This window comes from Dendropsophus ebraccatus, chromosome 2 (assembly GCF_027789765.1).
Source record: "Dendropsophus ebraccatus isolate aDenEbr1 chromosome 2, aDenEbr1.pat, whole genome shotgun sequence".
NCBI classification, from domain to species: domain Eukaryota; kingdom Metazoa; phylum Chordata; class Amphibia; order Anura; family Hylidae; genus Dendropsophus; species Dendropsophus ebraccatus.
In genome coordinates, this window is record NC_091455.1 from 188,401,639 (window position 1) to 188,424,129 (window position 22,491).

Genomic DNA, 22,491 nt, shown 5'->3' on the forward strand with positions numbered 1-22,491 from the left:
AGGCAGCTCTCCCTCTCCAGTTACTTGCAGCCCTCCCCACTCACATCACCCATTAGCGGGCGGTGCTTCAGACCTGCCTCTCATCTTCATGACATAGATTCCTTTACTACATGATGTCACAGACATAGAACTGGACATGTTACCCCCTCCCAGGTGGTGGTACAAGGTTATTCAGAGCTCTGCCCTCTGCTGCATGATATGGCTCCAACTACATTACCTGTAGTTCGGTGTGCGCAGATTGTGGTAACCTGTTACACGATGTAATACACCACCTTCAGGTCCACTCATTATAGTGGTGATGCTGGGCAGTTCTCGTATCCAGTCCTCATTTACATTGGGACACAGTCCTGTTCTCGTCCCTGCTCCCAGAGCACACACTGTAGGCTTCTGTTTACAGGTCTGACCAGGCACGTTACCTGCTTCCAGTCCAGGTATTTGTATCTCTTGAATGCTGGTCCTCTGTTACTTACTGCTTGCAGCTACTCTGCTCGTGTTACCCTGTATATTACCTTTCATCCTCGTAGGACTTCCATGATCTGTGCCTGTCACTTCAGGGGATCATCATGGGGTAACTTGTTACTACACCAGGTTTTCTTCTATATGTTTCCACTAACAAGTCTCATTACCTGCTCTCAGGCAGCGTAACCTTGTTGTATTCCTCTTGGGCTGTATCCTTTCTAAAGCCTAAGCATCCTGCTACGTGTCCCACTACACAAGGTACAGAACCCCTCGCTTTACCTGCCCCCGGACTGTTGGACTCTCATACTCTGGTCCTCTGAATGGCCGGCAGCATACAGATCCGGTCACTATTTCATCCTGGTACTGTCAGGGTAGTTCTTCTGTCCTTGGTCTGGGCATAACTACCATGTTCTGGCATTTGTCTCGCTGGCTGTTCCCCAGTAGTATGGCTTGTATTGCTTAGGCCGTCCCTTCTTTGATCTGGTTGAAGTGAGGCCTCTCGGCTCCTCAGGTAAAACAGTAAAGGGTTTCTTCTACCCCTGGTGTATGTAGGACATCAATTGCCTACATGTCTATCACAGTGGTACTTTAGGACTTCTCCTTCTGCATCTGCCTATGGCCAACATGGCAAGTATTTAGTCTTCTCTCTTAGGCAGCTGCAGTCTCACAGGGTGAGGATTTCCTGTTTACTGCCTGTACTGTTTCTCTACCGTCCTAAGCATAGGTGTATGGTCTCTTTGTGGTCTAGCTTCTCCATGTGTCCTTGCTTGGCCATATGGACTATGAAGCATTGTTCTCAGTTCAGGGTTTTGCAGTGCTCCCGCTTACACCATTACTCCTTCTCCCTGGAGTAATGCACTGTTGTGCATGACCCCCCCATCCTGGGTTTGGTTTTTTACCACTCAGTCAGAAAATCTTCAAGCAGCCCTTCCCTCCTCCAGGAGGATGGAATATTTAGTATAAGTATCCTCTTGAGGACTGTTATTCCGTAATTGCTTCTTCCAACAGGCGGGTGTGGGTTTCTGACCCTCACTGGCCTCTATGAGCACTCCTGCTCGACTTCCTTGTCCTTGGTCTTCTTGTTGACCGGCCATGCTCTCCAGACGGGGCTCCCAGTCCCCCTCCCTTATCTTGTCTCCCATGTGGATTCCTTGAGAACTTACTCCCTTAAGGGTTTCCTCTCCTTGGAAACAGGGTTGTTCACTGGCCCATGTCTGGCCCTACATTTTATCGTCTCCAAACCTATCGCATTCTGGCAGGACTTACATTTGCTGTTCTGCTCTTACCAAGCAACGTCTCTGCTCACCCTTTGAGGCGTTGGTTTCTGGATCTAGTCTACATATGGACTCTAGTCTATGTATTACCTGTTGTGCCCATTGTCCTGTGACAACTCCCATGCCCATCAGCCTTACCTTGACCTCCCTTGACAGTTGTCTTCTGGGACTCCAGGCTCTCGAGTACCTCTAGGCTTCCTTGGAGCGGAGTGTTTTATATGATCAACCTCCTTTCTAAGGCTCTAACAGCCCATGGAGTTGTTTTTTCACGGGCTTACCGGCTTTCCTCTGCTCCTCTTTTCTGCCGGGCACTGCGGGGTACCAGGTACTACTGTACTCCTTCCAGGACAACTTACTCAAGATTCTGATCTTGGTTTTCCTTCCTCCAGCTCCTTCCTTCCCTGGACTGCTTTATGCTTGGACAGCTTTATTCTTCTTATTAGCATGTGTTTTTCAGATGGGATAACTCATGTCATAGGCCATGGCTTCTCTTGTGCTCAAGTTTTGTCTTCTCAGTGAAGACTGTACTCCTAGGCCTATGGAGCTTCCAGCCTGGCCATTCTTCCCAGCTCCATAGTCAAGGACGCAGCTTCTCCTGCATCTCATGTGGCACCTTCTATGAGAGACGCTCAGTCCTCTCTCTCCTTTATTTGACGCCTTAGACCTCTATGTGCCATGAAACATTTTCCAGTCTCTCCCGTCATGGTTGTATTTGCCTTTTATTCTGTTCTACCTCAGAGTAAGTCCCTGCCGCCTGTGATCGCCTACTTGGCTGGGCGGCTGCTTTTTTCCCCACATCTAGCCTACTAGTTCTGTTGGACTTGATGTTACATCATGTCGCTGGCTTCCAGCATGGACACAACCCACTCAGTCTGCCGTGCAGCACGTTGCTCCAGGGACTAGACACTCTTTTTCCTTTGCTGCGGACCTGTAGGGGTTTTCTCTGATGCATTCAGCATCATCCCTTGCTCTCTTCCTAGTTGATGGTTGTGTTGGTGCTATTCTGTGCCTTCTCACCAAGCGCTCTTGTCTAGCGGTCATCTTTCCCACCCCATGGACTGCTTTTGGACGTCCCATGGTATCTGTGTCCCCCAATAAGACGCACGAGAAAAGAGGATTTTTTACTCACCGTAAAATCTCTTTCTCGTAGTCTTCATTGGGGGACACAGCACCCACCCATTTTCTTTTGGGGTTTTTCCTCGGTATGGTAGTTTTCTCCGTTTTTGGTGTTATTCCTACTTTACTTGTTCTTGACTTCTCCTACTGCTCTTGTACAAACTGGTTTAGCTCAGTGCCTGTGGGCGGGTATATCCTGCTCAGGAGGAGTCACTTCCTTTGTTTCTCTTAGTGTCAGCGCCTCCTAGTGGCAGCAGCCTATACCCATGGTATCTGTGTCCCCCAATGAAGACTACGAGAAAGAGATTTTACGGTGAGTAAAAAATCCTCTTTTAACCCCTTCCCATCAGTAATATGTATATATACATTCCTACTGCACATACCCCGTGCAGTAGGAATGTATATATACGTTCCTGCTCTGAAGGGGCTTCCTGATGTGAGCGGGATCGATGCAGTGAGTGATCCCGCTCACATCAGTTACCGGGGCTGGAGGTAATGAAAGGCAGCTGCGATCCCGCAGCTGACTCATTAACCCCTTAAACGCTATGATCAACAGCAGTCACTCAAGCATCTGTCACTGAGTGATTGGGACCCCCGCAGCGCCTTACCGCCTTCCTGTTGGTTTGGCGATCCATGTATAGAGTCTGCCCTCAGGCAGGCTCTATACATAGATCGCCGATAACACTGATCTATGCTATGGCATAGCATAGATCAGTATATGCAATCTAATAATTGCATATTTTACAGTAAATAAAAGTGTGTGTGTGGGGGGGGGTGGGGGTAATAAAAAAAGTTTTTAAAAGTATAAAAAAAAAAAAAAAAAAAAAAAAAAAAAAAAAAAACTTATAAACCGCCTCCCAATAAATGTTTAAAAGACCCCCTTGCACATTATAAAAATAAAAGTATAAAAAACGCACCAGGATTGCTTATTTTAATAAATTATATATCACAAAAAAAAAATCGTAGAAAGCAATTAAAATTTTGCTGTTTCACCAATATGATATTAATAAAAACTAGAGATCATGGCGTAAATAAAATGACACCCCAACCAGCCCTGTAGGTGTAAAAATAAAAGCGCTATGGCTCTTAGAAGGCGGGGAGGAACATTGCATTAATCTGACTGGGACTTTTGTGCATCAAAGGGCACTGTCTTGAAGGGGTTAAACACAAACTTCAAAGAATCTGGAATGGAGTCATATCGCGTATATATGTTCTATACATGTTCTTGTATTTACAATAGGTCCTTTGCCTTGTAGTTTATAGATGAGGGGGCTCACTGACAAGACTGGAGCTGTATACATGTGAGATCAGGTGACAGGTTTAGCTTTCTTCTGTCTTAGGTGATTTATCTGCACTGGTGCTAAGTGCACTATTACACAAAAAGATTATTGTACAAATAATTCTGTTTATTTTTATTTAAGCGATAATTAATTAAGTGTATATGCAGGCAACAATCAAACGACTAACACATTTGTGTGTCGCTGATTGCATCTTTTGAGCTGACCATAAAATTGTTGTTTTGGTGTATGCACAAAGCGTTCATTCATTCGCTGTGATTAGAAGAAGTATAGCGTATACGAATGATTGTAATAACAATCATAACAACTTTCGTAAGTAACGACTATCATTCCGTATATTACAGTGAATGATTTCAGGTGGTTTGTAAAATTGCTCATTTGCAATTGTTTATTGTTAATCTGAGAAAAAAAAAAAAAAATCGCTTCATCTAATAGGACCCTAAGCCAGGTACTCGGGCAAACAGAAAAAAAAGTAGTTTAGGGTATCCTAAGGAACCCATCGCAAACTACACTTATCACTTTAAAAAAAAAAACAGAATATATAGAAATAACAATGTATACAAAATTGAAGACATCCTCGGTTGCTACATACCACACACTTCGTATCGAGCGACTTTGCCAGCAGTAAAACAAAAGCTGTCTTTCCAAACTCCTCCTTTCCCTCCAGGCCCTTCTCCCACCAGGCTTCACAGAGACGCTGGATGGCAACACGGAGCTTTAACTCTGATGTTGGCAAAGCTTCCAAAAGTTCTGAAAACAAGTATAATGTGAGTTTTATAAAACGGACTGAATCAGGAAATAACAAAACGATCTAAGATTTAAAGGGTTCATTGAGATTTCTCTGAATTCCGGTGAAATGTTATGTATTCTGGTGGCATGAATGGAAAGGTTTTGCCCACTTTGGGCCTGTTCACACAGTAAAACAGGCATAAATTCCGAGCAGAACCCCCTCCAGAGCAACACATTACATGGAGTCACTGAGGCAGGCAGGATTCCAAGCGGAGTCCGCTTGGAATTTCGGCCTGTTTTATTCAGTTACTCCCTTTGTCCTGATGGGATCTTGTGAAATCCCATCAGTGATAACACCATGACTAAGGGGTTGCAGCTGCTTAAAGTGTCACTGTTGTATTTTATTTTATTTTATTTATTTTTTTGCAGAAATCAATAGTACAGGCGATTTTAAGAAACTTTGTAATTGGATTTATTAGGCAAATATGCCATTATCTGCATTCAATAAGACTTTCCCCCGGTCTTCCTCCCTCCCTCCACTCCCTCATTATCAGGGAATCTCGACTCTTTTACATCAGTCAGGCCCTGTGTAACCTATGGAGAGGGGAGGAGGGAGATTAGTCGGCAGCAGAGAGCAGACAAAGAATTACACAGCGGGGTCTGTGTGAAAGCCATATTCAGAGGTCATAGAGGTCAGTGCTGACTTCAGGGGATAGCCTGGTGATGTAGCCGTAAATCAACTCTTTGTTGTCCTGTTTTGGTGCCTCATCTCCCTCCACCCCTTCCCATAGGAGAACAATGAAGACAGGGGGAGAGCTTCAAACTGCTTTTCCATGATAAAAATGCATTTTTCGGCTAATAAACCCAATTACAAAGTTTCTTAAAATCACCTGTACTATTGATTTCTGCAAAAATAAATTTAAACGACACTTTAATGCCAGGGACTGCATTCAGGAAGTACCCCAGTATTTCTCTCATCGATCAGATCCCCCTTTCATTCTAAACCGTAAAGTTTGTCATTTACTTTGGTTCAACAGAATGCTGGGTAATCAGAAAACCCTACCGTTAAGAATGACAGCGCACTCCAGCAGCTCTACGTAGGTTACGTCACCATCGATGACAGATACAGAAACTGTGGCAACAGTTGTCACTCCATGTATGACATCCATTGTGTGTTTCTAAGAAGAACAGAAAGAGATAATGTGAGTATTTCAGTAATTATATTAAAAAGCAGTAATATTCCAAGACGTCATCTGAGAGCCTCAGCAGCAGCGGGAGTGTTTTACGTCAACATGTGGGCAAGCCTTTTAGCTATATTCAATTATGTAGTCAAGTGCTCGCTGTTGTTAAGGTTTCTAGCAGTGATAATAGGGCAAAGAATTGATTTCAAAAGGAAAGCCAGCATTGAAGGGGTTATCCAGGGTTAGGAATCATGGCTGCTTTCATCCCAACTGAACACAGTACCTTATGTTTACAAGGTATTGGCGTAGAGGGCTATACTGCAATACCACACATAACCTGTGGACAGATGTGGTGCTGCTTTTGGTAGCCAGCAGCTGCGTGTTCTAATTCTGGACAACCATCTTAACCCTTCAGGTCACAGACAATTTTCATGTTTGCACTACTAGTGTTAAAAAAAAACCATAGTGCTTTAATTGTAGGAAAAAGGGTAATTTAAACGTTTATGGGATTGATTGATTTATTTATTTACTTATTTTTTACACACTTTTGTAGCCCCCCCTAGAGGACTACTATGGACAATACCATAAATGCTCAAAGGGACATAAGTACTGCACTGGACTGCCACAGGCTCGCTGCAGGGAGCGGATCCCTGCATCAGACCGCCAATGGCAGATAATCAGTTTTGACAGCGGCATTTAAATGGTTAAAGGGAACCAGTCACCATAAAAATGCTACCTAAGCTATCAGCATCATGTTATAGATCAGAAGGAGCTGAGCGGATTGATAAAGATTTAGCATAACTTGCAATTTATTGATTGAAATCTCTATGTTTCCATGCTAAAAAGAGTCCAGCCCATTGAGTGCCACCATGATGGCTATAGATTAGATAGCAATTTCATGGTGACAGTTTCCCTTTAAGTAGCAGGCACCACCTAGCACCGCCCCCCTGCCACTGATAGCAGCCAGTGTCCACCTGGTATAAGTTGTCACTTCTCTCTATAGCCCCTTACCAGCACTATGACACAGCTCTACGTCATGGCGTGGGAAGGGGTAAATGATTGGTTCTCCAGCTATAGAAAGTGACTGAAGCAATTAATTAGAAACATTTGTGCTTTAGTTAATAACTATTATAATAGAGTATATAAATTTCTTTCATGTGCCATTTTTATACAGGACGTTCTGAGCGAGCACCGCAATGACTACTGGTAAATGTAGTCTAATAGCACCGCACAATAAGAGGAACTGCAAGACAGACAGAAAACTGCCTCATAGGAGCGGGACTACTGTAAAACCACATGAGTGTCTGGGGGAACATCCTTGCATTGTTTATTTTTTTTATTATTTTATTTTAACCCCTAGACAACTAAGGACATACCGGTATGCCCTGGATGGTCTGTCCCCAGACGACCCCGAGTACCGGTACGTCTTTTGCTATAATAGGAGGTGGGGGCCGGCTGCAGTGACAGGCTGACAGGCGATAGTGCTGCAGCGTGTCACTAACCCCTTAAACACCGTGGCGTTTAAGTGTAAGTGGCAGGGGCAGTCCCCTGTCACTTACCGATTGGGACCCCCGCAGTCACACTTCTGATCGTTTTAAAGGACCGTTGGAGGTCTCTCTCCTGCCTCTGTGCGGTCCGATCGGAGCTCTGAGGATTAAGTCTGCCACAGGCAGCTCAAAGAGCAGAACGCCTTTTACACTGATCAATGCTGTGCCTATGGCATAGCAATGATCATTGTGTGTAATGTAAAAATTGTATGTAAAAGTCCCCCAAGGGGACTTAAAATGTGTGTAAAAAAAAAAAAAAAAAAAAATGTTTTTACAAAACACCCCAAAGCCCCTCCACCAATAAGTTAAAATCACCCCCCTTTCCCATTATATAAATAAAACATAAAAATAAACATATAATATACCGTAGCGTGTAATTGTCCAAACTATTACGCGAACGGCGTAAACGAAACGAAAACAGATTTGTTGTTACATTATATATTTAAAAAAAATTATAAAAAGTGATCAAAACGTCCGATCTTCACAAATATGGTATTAATAAAAACTAGAGATCATGGCGGGAAAAATTACACCCTAAACAGTCCTGTAGGTGAAAAAATAAAACAGTTATAAGCGTCACAATAGGCCCATTTTATTAATAATTAATTGCAAAAAAAAAAAAGATTTCATAAAAAAAAAAAAAAATAACAGAGAATCTGTGTAAATCTGCATATGGTTGTGTTCGTACTGACCTATAGAAAAATGATATCATGTCCCTTTTACCATATAGTGCATTATGTAGACAAAAGAACGCCCCAAACATTACCATATTGCATTCGCTTTTACGATTTCACTAATTTATATCTTCATAAATAATATTCTGGGATTCCATCATACATGTTATGGTAGAATGAAAGACGCCATTACAAAAAACAACTATTCCTGTAACAAACAAGCCATTACATGGCCTTGTAGATAGAAAACTGAAAGTGCTAGAGCTCTTAGAAGGAAAGGAGGAAAAAAACGAAAACCCAAATGAAAATTTGCGTGGTCCACTGGATCATTTTGGGCCTGGTCCTCAAAGGGTTAAACAAGGTTACTCCTTTGAACAGATTTTTATAGTTGCATTTACCACATCTGAAGCTCCCTCCACTTCCATGTCGTCATCGCTGTCATCCTCCAGTCTGTTCCATGATTCCACTGGACTTGCCACCAGAGTATCCGCCAGCAAAGTCTTCAGCTTCTGCCATAACTCCTCTTTCTGTTTCCTCGGCAGCTCTTGCATTAATTCATCCAGATCAAAAGGATCAGATGCATCTTTCTGTGAAACAGAATTTTCAATAGAGAGAGTGTGAAAGGCTTCTAATGGCTATTATAGGAGACTATGAAGGATTCATCCAACACAACTACTACAGATCGGGCTTTTCTCCAGTAAAGCTTATGCAAGTAAATACATAGGTCATTGGATAGAGCACGTTCCATTAAGCTTCCATAATGATTTGTCTAACTTCACGGAGATCCATTAGAATAGTGAGAATGTTTATTCCCATATCATGCTGCTGAGGTGCTAAACATTAAATATCGCAGGATCTTCAAAATATATTTATGTTTTGTACACCATTATCAATAATGTATTAAATATGTTCAAAGGCCATGGCATGCACATTTTAGTTTGTATTACATTGCAGATTCTTGGTATCATTGTACATAGCAATCTGCAGAACCCTGTCCACAATAGACCCAGTGTGATGGATCTCCAGCCGCTGATGTCTCCTGAGTGATCCAATTAGATATCATTGTATCTGGGGATAGATGACTGATCAGGAGAAGGTAGCACTGTCTGGTGACTGAGCCTTTAGACAAGGTAGCCATAATTTTCCTACAGTGTTTCTTCAAAAATAGGATGTACCCCGAAAATAAAATGGAGTAGACTTGAAATTAAAGGCCCTCCTAATATATGCCCTAGTTACAGTCAGCTGACCAGATCCCTGACACTGGGTGATGAGCATCAGCCAATCAGTGGCAGACTTGTTATGCTCCACCCCCACCTGCTCAGCACACAAGCTGCAGGGGAGGCAGAAGGGGTAAGAAGATGCACAGTATCACTGCTTTTTTAAAGCTGCGTTTTTGGTGCGATTTTTACATGCAAGTTTTGATTTTCACATGAAAATCATGTGAAAATCAAAACGCGCATGTAAAAAACGCAGCAAAAACGCAGCGATAGGGTACGTGTGAAGGCACTCTAAGGGTAGCTTCAAACGTTCCGGATTTGCAGCGAAATCCGCTGCAAATCCTGGTAGTGTGAAGATTAATGGGGTTACATACCCGCAGCAGAATTTTCATTCTGCTGCAAGTATATACCCGGCCCCTTTAACCCTCCGCAGCATACATTACCTGCTCGGCGCCACAGCTGCATGTGAGGCTCCTGGCGGTCGCCATCAGCCAATCAGTGCACGGCAGCACTCACATGCAGCAGCTTTGCCATGCAGGTAGTGTATGCTGCGGGGGGTTAAAGGGGCCGTGTTACATACTCGCGGTGGAATGAAATTTCCGCTGCGGGTAGGTAACCCCATTGAACTTCACACTATCAGGATTTGCAGCAGATTTCGCTCCAAACTTGCAGCGTCAAATCCGCTTTGAATCCGGTATGTGTGAAGCTACCCTAAAGTATAAAATATGGGGACTACCTGCAAAGGGGGGGGGGGGGGGGGGGGGGGGGGGAATGTATACAGTATGGGGGAAGAATGGCAGAGAAAGGGGAGAGAGGAATACAGTATGGGGGGAGAACTGCAGAGGGAGGAAGGTATACAGTATGGCGGGGGTAGTTACAGTATGGAGGGGAAAAACTGCAGAGAGGGGAAAGAATACAGTAGGGGGGGCCTTACTGCAGAGGGGGATGGTGTACAGTATGGGAGAAGAACTACAGAGGTGGGAGGGAAGTATACAATATAAGGCCGAAGTACAGGAAAACTCACAGTAATGGAGCCTAACAGTGGGGCATACAGTATAGCAGATAACTATCGTATTATTTTTTAGAGAAAAAAATAATAATTTAGTTTTGGAGAAGCATTGTATGTACATAGAAGCTACAGAAGCCATATGATTAAAATTCTAAACTCTTATTACAGAGGGGTTATTTTATTACATGGTACTTACATGTAATTCAATGAAGTTTAAGAACTGTTGTACCGTCTCCTTTCCTATGGCCTGTATAAACGCTTCACGCTTTGACATTGTGACCTGTCAACACCAAATAAGAAAAGAATTAAGATGTATTATATTTATACAGATCCCTTACAAATCCATTTACAGTACATTACATAACAGCCCAGGCAGAATCTGGTCATACAGAAACCACCACAATATACTATAAGGGCACTCACAACCTGCACAAAAGCTGCCAGTAAGCGGAGTGCTTAGGGTCACACCATGGAGTTTAGTTTGCTAATCGCACATGCGTTACAGAGGGGTGAGATGTCTAAGAAACAGCAGAGAATGGGAACGAACCAGGGGTGCTTTGGCTGTCCAGGCATGATGGGAGTTGTAGGTTAGTAACAGCTGTAGGGCCTGAGTTTGACACCTGTGAACCAATGTGAGAAGCTCAGTAGTGAGGGGGCACAATACGACGCTCAGTAGTGAGGGGGCACAATACGACGCTCAGTAGTGAGGGGGCACAATACGACGCTCAGTAGTGAGGGGGCACAATACGACGCTCAGTAGTGAGGGGGCACAATACGACGCTCAGTAGTGAGGGGGCACAATACGACGCTCAGTAGTGAGGGGGCACAATACGACGCTCAGTAGTGAGGGGGCACAATACGACGCTCAGCGTTCACCCTTCTTCCCTCTACTGCCCTCAAATTGCAAAAAGTAAACAGCTGATAAGCTGCCATGTCACATTGACAACTGCTCCATCCCGACCCTTCTAGCCACGTGTAAAGGCCCTATTCCACGGAACGATAATCGTCCTGTGGAATAAAAGGCAACGATCAGCCGGCATCGTTCATGTCGGGTGATCGTTGCGTTGTTTGTCTTTCAAACATGTTGAAAGACAAACGACCATGATAGCAGCGATCTGCTGCCATCGCTCCGTGGGATAGGAGCAGCGTCAGCACTAACACTATCCCCTATGGGCTGCTCGGACGATCAGCGATTACACAACTGATCCAGCTATTGTTCTTGAGGCCCTGCTTACACAATACCTGAGCAATGTAATATTCTCCTTATCTACAGGATCAGCCATCATTTAGTCTAAAAGGGCAGCACCAGCGTTATAGTGTGTGTAAGTGAGGGGCTGCTTTACAATAACTGCACAAAACAGCAAATCATGAACAAAATCCAACACAACATATGTCCCCAGACCTTTCCCTTCACGTTTCCAGACTTTCTTCCTACAGATTATTCAGCGAGATCATGACTAACCGCGTTCACTGTCGCATTCATTTCACCACAGAAAGAGCAAAATGTTTTAAAACAATCTTTGTGGGTGTCAGCTTCTATCCTGTAACATGAGTAATAGTGTATGCACCAACATCAACCCCATAGAACAATGGATGAGGATAAAGGCGCTCGGTGCCGCCATAGCCACCAAGAACCATCACAGATAGCAAGAGAAAATACCCCAAAAGCTGGAACCATGAACATTAGAGATGAGCGAACCGGGTTCGGGTTCGAGTCGAACAGAACCCGAACGATCGGCATTTGATTAGCGGGGGCTGCTGAACTTGGATAAAGCTCTAAGGTTGTCTGGAAAACATGGATGCAGCCAATGACTATATCCATGTTTTCCACATAGCCTTAGGGCTTTATCCAACTTCAGCAGCCCCCGCTAATCAAATGCCGAAAGTTTGGGTTCGGATCAACTCGAGCATGCTCCAGGTTCGCTCATCTCTAATGAGCATGCGCTTAAAGTGTCACTGTCGTTTACTTTTTTTTTTTTTTTTTTTTTTTTGCAGAAATCAATAGTACAGGCAATTTTAAGAAACTTTGTAATGGTGCGTTCACACCTACAGGATCTGCAGCTGATTTTCTGCAGCAGATTTCATTTAACCCATAGCTGCACCAGGACGTTATTGAACGTCCTCGTGCCGCTATGGGAGTTCAGAGGGGGGTCGCGCGGCGACCACACTCTGAACTGCCGCGATCCCGGGTGCCGCGTGTAGCCCGGGCTCGCGGCTATTAGCGGGCACGGTCCGATCGCCGTGCCCGCTAATTAAGTACTTAGAAGCAGCTGTCAACTTTGACAGCTGCTTCTAAATACTTGCGGTTATACATCCCTGGTGGTCTAGTGGGGGGATCGCCCCCCTGCGGCGCGATTGCGAGGGGGCGATCCCCGCATCCATCCCAGGCCGGAGTCTGCTCCGTAATGGCGCTGATCCCGGCTCGGCATTCTATTGCTTTTGGCTGCAGCAGCCAAAAGTAATAGAACACCGATCTCATGGATTCATGCAGTATAACTATACTGCATGGATCTCTATGAGAGATCAGAGTACATATACTAGAAGTCCCCCAGGGGGGCTTCTAGTATATGTGTAAAGTAAAAGAAAAATGTATTTTTAATAACACAAAACCCCCTCCCCTAATAAAAGTCTGAATCACCCCCCTTTCCCCATTTTATAAATAAAAATAAATTAATTAATTAATAAACAAACATGTTTGCTATCGCCGCGTACGTAATCGCCCAAACTATTAATTAATCACATTCCTGATCTCACACGGTAAACGGCGTCAGCGCAAAAAAATCCCAAAGTGCAAAATTGCGCAATTTCTGTCGCATCAAATCCAGAATAATTGTAATAAAAAGCGATCAAAAAGTCATATATGCGCAATCAAGGTACCGATAGAAAGATCACATCATGGCGCAAAAAATGACACCTCACACAGACCCATAGACCAAAGGATAAAAGCGCTATAAGCCTGGGAATGGAGCCATTTTAAGTGACGTATATTTGTTAACAACGGTTTGAATTTTTTACAGGCCATCAGATACAATATAAGTTATACATGTTACATATCGTTTTAATCGTAACAACTTGAGGAACATGCATAACAAGTCAGTTTTACCCCAGGGTGAATGGCGTAAAAACACATTTCCCCCAAATAAAAGAAATGCGTTTTTTTTTTCAATTTCACCACACTTTTAGGCAAAAATTACATCTGCCATAGCAAAGTACAATTAGTTGCGCAAAAAATAAGGGCTCACTTGGGTCTCTAGGTGGAAAAATGCAGGCGCTATGGCCTTATATACACAAGGAGGGAAAAACGAAAACGCAAAAATGAAAACTGGCTGTGTCCCCTAAGGGTTAAATAACTGAACACAGCATCAAATCTGCTGCAGATCTGCTGCAGATCCTGTAGGTGTGAACGCACCCTAATTGGGTTTATTAGCCGAAAAATGCATTTTTATCATGAAAAAGCAGTTTGACCCTTTGAGGACCAGGCCCAAAATGACCCAGTGGACCGCGCAAATTTTGATCTTAGTGTTTTCGTTTTTCCCTCCTCCCCTTCTAAGAGCTCTAGCACTCTCAGTTTTCTATCTACAGGCCATGTAAGGGCTTGTTTTTTACAGGAATAGTTGTACTGTGTAATGACGCCTTTCATTGTATGATGGAATTCCAAATATATTATTTATGAAGATATAAATAGGTGAAATCGTAAATAAGAATGCAATATGGTAACGTTTGGGGGGTTCCTGTGTCTACGTAATGCACTATATGGTAACAGCGACATGACACTATTATTCTATAGGTCAGTCCAAACACAACCATATGCAGGTTACGCAGATTCTCTAATGTTATATATGTATTTTTTTATGAAATCCTTTTTCTTGGCAATTAAAGAAGCAGTTCACTTTTTATTTTTTTCTCCCCCCCGGGTAGCCGCTGACAAGTATACTTACAGAAGATGATCGGTGTCCCGTTCCCGTCGGTCAGTTCCGTCCCGCGGTGCCGTTCACATCGGGCGCGCGCTTACTTCCGCCGGCGCTGTGACTCCTCTTCTCTCCCTTGTCATTTGAACGCCGGAAGTCACGCGCTTCCATAGAGAATGCATGGAAGCGAGTGACTTCCGGCATATAATCACTGGGCAGAGAAGAGGACTCGCAGCAGCCGGCGGAAGTGAGCGCGCGCCCGATGTGAACGGCACCGCGGGACAGAACTGACCGACGGGAACGGGACACCGATCATCTTCTGTAAGTATACATGACAGCGGCTACCCGGGGGGGCGAAAAAAATAAAAAGTGAACTGCTTCTTTAAATATTAATAAAATGGGCCTATTATGACGCTAATAACGGTTTTATTTTTTCACCTACGGGGCTGTATGGGGTGTCATTTTTTCCGCCATGATCTCTAGTTTTTATTAATACCATATTTGTGAAGATCGGACGTTTTGATCACTTTTTATTGATTTTTTTTAATATATAATGTAACAAAATCGGTGATCTGCGCACTTTTTCCCCTCTTTTCGTGTACGCCGTTTACCGATCACAATGACGCTTGTTATATTTTAATAGATCGGACAATTACGCACGCTACGGTATATTATGTTTATCTATTTATTTATTTTTATATGTTTTATTTATATAATGGGAAAGGGGGGTGATTTAGACTTTTAATGGGGGAGGGGTTTGGGGGTAGTGTAATAGTGTTTTGAACTTTTTTTTTTTTTACTCTTTTGAAGTCCCTTTGGGGACTTTTACATCCAGTACTTAGATTTCTACACTGATGAATGCTATGCCATAGGCATAGCATTGATCAGTGTTATCGGCGATCTGCTCATTGAGCCTGTTAATGCTCTTCCCCCTGTCTTTATGGTTTTTTATGGAGCAGGGAGGAGTGGAGGGAGATAAGGCACCAAAACAGGACAACAAAGAGTTAATTTAATGCTACATCACCAATGCTACATCACCGGGCTATCTCCTCTGAAGTCAGCACTGACCTCTCTGACCTCTGAATACCGGCTTTCAGACTGGTCCCACTGTGTAATAATGTGTTCTCTGCTCTCTGCTGGCGACTAATCTCCCCCCTCCATAGATTAGACAGGGCTCGAATTATATAAAAGAGTCGAGATTTCCTGATAATGAGCAAAGAATAAGAGAGAGTAAGGAAGGATGGATGACCTGGGAAAAGTCTTTTTGAATGTAGATAATGGCATATATGCCTAATAAACCCAATTACAAAGTTTCTTAAAATCGTCTGTACTATTGATTTCTGAAAAAAAAAAAAACGACAGTGACACTTTAATGGTGCGTTCATACCTACAGGATCTGCAGCTGATTTTCTGCAGCAGATTTCATTTAAATAACTGAACACAGCATCAAATCTGCAGCAGAACTGCTGCAGATCCTGTAGGTGTGAACACACCCTAAAGGGGTATTTGTATAAGTGTATGTAAAGGTATGGCATATCACAGGGCTATGCTATCACTTTATGAGAGGGTATCTGACCTCTGGGACAACCCCTGCAGCCCCTTTACAATGGCACTAGAGCCACTAATCTGTACAGGGGACTGTGTCGGAATAGGGCCATGCTGTGAGGGTCACAGGGGTCAAACCCCCAATGATTATAAAAAGACAGCATAACCTAGCAATATAATAATTCTGTAAGATATGAATGCCCCTTTAAAAGTAATCCCCAGCCAGAGCTGCCTATGCAGAATCTACGCAATGCTCCAAAATATAAATGGGCGGGAAATTATAGGGCATTTTATACTTAAAGGAGAATCCCACTAAGACTAAAATCGGCAGGCAGGCGGGGGTGAAAATAATAATCATGTAAACTCACCCCTCCTAGAGCCTCGTAGCACCGGTATGGGGTCCTGTTCACCGCAGCTGGGGTCCTACAGCTCTGCTAGCAGCAACGTCCCCACCCCGCTGAGTGATTTCCCACTCAGCCAATCAGTGACTGGGACGGGTCACCAACCTAGTCACTGACTGGCTGAATGGGCAATTGACGCCGGGCCATGACGCTGCTGCTGGAAGAGCCGGGTAGATGACGTACCCAGTTTTCAGCTGCTGATGTCATCCGGCATTGGGACCCTGGAGCGGCACATCGGAGGCACAAGGATGGGCGAGTTTACATGTTTATTATTTTCACACCTGCCTGCTGATCTTTAGTCCTTTAAAGGGCTTGTTCACCAAAATCTTTCTTTCACATCAACTGCTGCCATAACGTGCCAGAGATTTGTAACTTACTTCTATTCACTACTTCCTGCAGGACACACAGCAGCTGATAAGCACTGGAAGACTCAAGATTTGGTGAACAACCCCTTCAATTGGCTCAGAGTAAGGGAAAAACTGAAATCCCCTGTACTCACCCACCTCTCAACTAATGGGAAATACCTTCTCATCCAATCACTGCTGTGGGTCACCACTATGCCCAGTGGTTGGATGAGCCTGTATTTCCTGGGCCCAGCGGAGAGCAGGGAGCACTCAGTGGCAGGAATGGGTGACAAGCGGGGACAGGTATTACCCTCCCACTGTGACCTCCAGACAGATTTTTGAAGCCAAAGCCAGGAATGGATTTGGTAAGAGGAGAAATCTCAGTCTTTCCTTTATGACCTAATCTCTGTTTATAATCTGTTCCTGTCAAACAAATCTCTCTGCGTAAACGCACCATTAGGCTATGTTCACACTATTTAAATTACGTAATAATCACGGCCGTTGTTGCAGATTTGCTACGTAGCTTATGTAATGCTGCTTTCTATGGAATCCCGGCTGGAGTGCATACACATAGTATACACTCCGGCCAGGATCATCTTCTCTGACAATGGCCGGGTCACATAACGGCCGGTGTCTCATGCCATGTGAACATGGCCTTAAGGTGCCTTCACACTGAATTCCACCTGCCTCAGTGTGTCAGGGGAACGCCTCACGCGCCTCCGCTCTCTGTTCAGTGTCAATTCTTTGATCGGAGGCGCACAAAGCACCATCCCACTGACACACTGAAGCAGGCGGGGCTCCGCCACAGAATTTTGCCTGTGTTAACATACTTGGCTGTGCAGGATCTCACTGCTGAAACGGGTCTCTTTCAGAAGTGGTGGGATTGTTCACAGGGGTCCTGGTGACGCCACAGGAGGACTAGGGGAAGAGCTTGGTGAGGTAAGGACTGAATCCAGCTTTCCTCCAACCCCCGGGGAGGAGCGGCACAAATCGTCCCAAGACATCCTACAGTCTCATACCCACTGGAATACTTATATGAGCTTATGCCATAAGCAGCAATGGAAGCCACATGGAGGGTGGGGGGACTATAATGTTAGGGATTTCTCATCTGGGTTTGGTTTACAAATATTGCTGCAAACTACAGCCTGTAATACCCTAGTGTGAATGAGCCCTAAGGATGGCAGAGGTGAAGCAGGTGGACATAAACCTCTCCATCTCTATGGGGTTCTGCCATGGTCACAGGCAGCGGCACATATTGTGCCACCAGTACGCTGAAGCTTTATGTTCCTGGAGTCCCAGCAGTCGCCCCCACTAACCACAGTCAGGTCCTCTTACCACTGGGGCCCCTAAATACCAGCCCCCTCCATGTTATGGATAGTAGTATAGAACGCATGGCACACCAGCACAGTCCTCATACAGTACACCGCTGACTGTATTCTGACTTCCATACATGAGACTGGTTACACTGGTGTTCTGTTACACACACTATAACCCCCAGCATGCCCTCACAGCCATCGGGAGAGGTAGTTTGGCAACTAGCCGAGCCACAGGCTGGGGAACACTGGGTTTACCTGCATATCAGGGCATGCTGGGAGTTGTAGTTTTCCTATACTGAGTTGCTCTGCTGTCAGGGCATGCTGGGAGTTGTAGTTTTCCTATACTGGCGAGCTCTGCTGTCAGGGCATGCTGGGAGTTGTAGTTTTCCTATACTGAGTTACTCTGCTGTCAGGGCATGCTGGGAGTTGTAGTTTTCCTATACTGAGTTACTCTGCTGTCAGGGCATGCTGGGAGTTGTAGTTTTCCTATACTGAGTTACTCTGCTGTCAGGGCATGCTGGGAGTTGTAGTTTTCCTATACTGAGTTACTCTGCTGTCAGGGCATGCTGGGAGTTGTAGTTTTCCTATACTGAGGAGCTCTGCTGTCAGGGCATGCTGGGAGTTGTAGTTTTCCTATACTGAGGAGCTCTGCTGTCAGGGCATGCTGGGAGTTGTAGTTTTCCTATACTGAGGAGCTCTGCTGTCAGGGCATGCTGGGAGTTGTAGTTTTCCTATACTGAGTTACTCTGCTGTCAGGGCATGCTGGGAGTTGTAGTTTTCCTATACTGGCGATCTCTGCTGTCAGGGCATGCTTGGAGTTGTAGTTTTCCTATACTGAGTTACTCTGCTGTCAGGGCATGCTGGGAGTTGTAGTTTTCCTATACTGAGTTACTCTGCTGTCAGGGCATGCTGGGAGTTGTAGTTTTCCTATACTGAGTTACTCTGCTGTCAGGGCATGCTGGGAGTTGTAGTTTTCCTATACTGAGTTACTCTGCTGTCAGGGCATGCTGGGAGTTGTAGTTTTCCTATACTGAGTTACTCTGCTGTCAGGGCATGCTGGGAGTTGTAGTTTTCCTATACTGAGGAGCTCTGCTGTCAGGGCATGCTGGGAGTTGTAGTTTTCCTATACTGAGTTACTCTGCTGTCAGGGCATGCTGGGAGTTGTAGTTTTCCTATACTGAGTTACTCTGCTGTCAGGGCATGCTGGGAGTTGTAGTTTTCCTATACTGAGTTACTCTGCTGTCAGGGCATGCTGGGAGTTGTAGTTTTCCTATACTGAGTTACTCTGCTGTCAGGGCATGCTGGGAGTTGTAGTTTTCCTATACTGAGGAGCTCTGCTGTCAGGGCATGCTGGGAGTTGTAGTTTTCCTATACTGAGTTACTCTGCTGTCAGGGCATGCTGGGAGTTGTAGTTTTCCTATACTGAGGAGCTCTGCTGTCAGGGCATGCTGGGAGTTGTAGTTTTCCTATACTGAGGAGCTCTGCTGTCAGGGCATGCTGAGAGTTGTAGTTCTGCAATAACATTAGAGGACGGTTGAAGAACACTGGGTTAGCCTGCACACCAGGGCACGCTGGGAGTTGTAGTTTTGCAGCAGGTGAATACCCAGCCCATAGTCTCACTGCTTTGTCTCTCCATCTAAGTGGAGCCTGACTGTCTGACCGAGGTAACAGTAATATGTGGAAGTCCCCTCCACCTGCCTCTAGCTGACACATAGTCCCGTTAGCCGTACGTTATGCCCACCCGCAGACCACTCACTATCCTGCCAGCCGCCCGGGACCGCCGAGCAGCCCCCGCCACCTCCCCGTACCTTCTTATATACGGCGCCGTACTCCTCATCCAATTCCCGCCTGCTACTCAATTCAAATTCCCACAGCCCGCCCGCGAGCTCGCCGGAAATGCGTCATCACGCTGCGAGACCGAGAGAACTTCCTGTTTTGGTTTCGGTACCATGGAAACGTGCGCTTGTAGCGGCTGTGCGCTGTCTATAAACCTCAGTGGGAAGAAAAAACAAAAAAACAAAAACGGAATGTGAGGCTGGTGTGTACAGCGCTGTACAGTGTCTTCTATAAAGTGTATTATGTGTGTGCGGAGCTGTGAAGTGGGATGGGGCCCACCGGCCTCTAAATATATGGAGACAATAAATAGAATACTGGAAATAGTTGAAGTTAATTCAGAACCTGCCTCATCATCATCATCATTATTATTATTATTATTATTATTATTATTATTATTATTATTTTCTTTGTGGGGAGGGCTGATACTTGATAATACCTTTTTTATGCAATACAATGGCATTCAGTCACACACAAGACATTCGTGGAGATTCAGAATTGTACCAGCAATATCCTGGGACTGATACCCCCCTCTATACAGACCTTATACCAGACCCCCCCTCTATACAGACCTTATACCAGACCTCCCTCTATACAGACCTTATGCAGTGTCCCAGAACAGGCCCTTTGGTCTGCTGTTTTATCCTCACACTTTTATTATAACCTGTCCTGTTCTGGAAAGCTATGGTTCACTGCAAACTGTGTGTATTGTGTCACCCCTCTCAGTGTTCAGGTCTGCTATTCCATGCATTTCTTGTATGCATATTCAAGTATCAGTGCCTAAGGGTATTATGTCGCCATCCAGTGTTCAAGTATGGTACTTCTCATGTATATTTCACTGTATATGCCTAATGGTGTGATGATGCAATGGCTGGATGTCACGTGACTGCCCCTGCTTCCATGGTAACTCCAATGGCCATCGAGCTTTGGCTGGGGAATACCATGTGACTTCTTGTTCTAGCTCAGTCTTGTCCTCCACCATCAGGGGGACAGGTTCTGTGGGTGTTCTCTCTTCCCTTTCAGGAGAGAGATACGTGTGCTCTGCTGCTCCAGTTCCACCAGAAGTGTTCCTGGCTGTGTGCCATTCTCAAGTCCTGAAGATTCTCATCCATTCTCCAGATCTGGGTGCCATTCTTCAGTCATTCCTCTCATCATTTTCTCTAATCATCAACAGCAAGTATTCATCTCAGTTCCATTCCACCCAGCATCTTATCCTCAGTATCACTACTACTCCCATCATTCAGCACGCTATCATCACAGCCTATTGCAGCATTACCCATTACTCTGCCTTATTCAAGTTTGCCTTATACCCGGTTGCATCCGGAGAGACTGTTGCTACTAGTTACCACTGTTACAATAAATATACAACTACCGTTGTTTCTGAACCTTGGCATTGGTGTAATTATTGGTGCCCTGACTAAGGACAACGAAGAATCGCATGCCCAGCCTCTGCATGGTCAGGAGCCCGGTTCTCAGCTGTGTTACCCTCGTGCCAAAACCGTGACAATCCTCTGCTCAGCAGCTGCTCCGGCTCCTGCCAGTAACTATACCTATCAGCGGAGAGGCCCCTAGGGGCTTGGGCATCGCACTTATACCAGACCTCGTCTGTACAGACCTTATACCAGACCCCCCTCTATACAGACCTTATACCAGACCCCCCCCTCTATACAGACCTTATACCAGACCCCCTCTATACAGACCTTATACCAGGCCCCCCTCTATACAGACCTTATACCAGACCCCCCTCTATACAGACCTTATACCAGGCCCCCCTCTATACAGACCTTATACCAGACCCCCCCTCTATACAGACCTTATACCAGACCCCCCCTCTATACAGACCTTATACCAGACCCCCCTCTATACAGACCTTATACCAGGCCCCCCTCTATACAGACCTTATACCAGACCCCCTCTATACAGACCTTATACCAGACCCCCCCTCTATACAGACCTTATACCAGTCCCCCTCTGTACAGAACTTATACCAGACCCCCCTCTATACAGACCTTATACCAGACCCCCCTCTATACAGACTTTATACCAGGCCCCCCTCTGTACAGACCTTATACCAGACCCCCCTCTATACAGACCTTATACCAGACCCCCCTCTATACAGACTTTATACCAGGCCCCCCTCTGTACAGACCTTATACCAGACCCCCTCTATGCAGACCTTATACCAGTCCTCTTCTATACAGACCTTATACCAGACCCCCCCATCTACACAGACCTTATACCAGACCCCCTCTATGCAGACCTTATACCAGACCCCCCTCTGTACAGACCTTATACCAGACCCCCCTCTACACAGACCTTATACCAGACCCCCCTCTATGCAGACCTTATACCAGACCCCCCTCTGTACAGACCTTATACCAGACCCCCCTCTATGCAGACCTTATACCAGACCCCCCTCTATGCAGACCTTATACCAGACCCCCCTCTGTACAGACCTTATACCAGACCCCCCTCTGTACAGACCTTATACCAGACCCCCCTCTATACAGACCTCAGACTAGACCCCCCTCTATACAGACCTTATACCAGACCCCCTCTATACAGACCTTATACCAGACCTCCCTCTATACAGACCTTATACCAGACCCCCCTCTATACAGACCTTATACCAGACCTCCC

At 45.2% G+C, this 22,491-nt stretch overlaps 1 protein-coding gene across 5 annotated transcripts in view; it reads right to left on the reverse strand.

The window, feature by feature from the left end:
* Positions 1-19,928, reverse strand: part of NCAPG2 (non-SMC condensin II complex subunit G2) — a 40,433-nt gene extending 20,505 nt beyond the window's left edge. Inside the window, exons 1-6 of one of the 5 annotated variants that reach the window (XM_069958901.1) lie at positions 19,827-19,919; positions 15,481-15,615; positions 10,701-10,784; positions 8,677-8,865; positions 5,940-6,054; positions 4,740-4,897 (exon numbers count right to left, since the gene is read on the reverse strand). In XM_069958901.1, the coding sequence (XP_069815002.1) occupies positions 4,740-4,897; positions 5,940-6,054; positions 8,677-8,865; positions 10,701-10,778 (540 nt within the window). In that variant the 5' untranslated portion in view covers positions 10,779-10,784; positions 15,481-15,615; positions 19,827-19,919. Of the gene's footprint in view, positions 1-4,739; positions 4,898-5,939; positions 6,055-8,676; positions 8,866-10,700; positions 10,785-11,051; positions 11,072-15,480; positions 15,616-17,532; positions 17,693-19,712; positions 19,737-19,826 lie in introns of those variants that run through there. The other 4 variants (XM_069958900.1, XM_069958903.1, XM_069958902.1 and 1 more) reach the window with 4 other exon arrangements.
* Between the last annotated feature and the right edge of the window lie 2,563 nt (positions 19,929-22,491).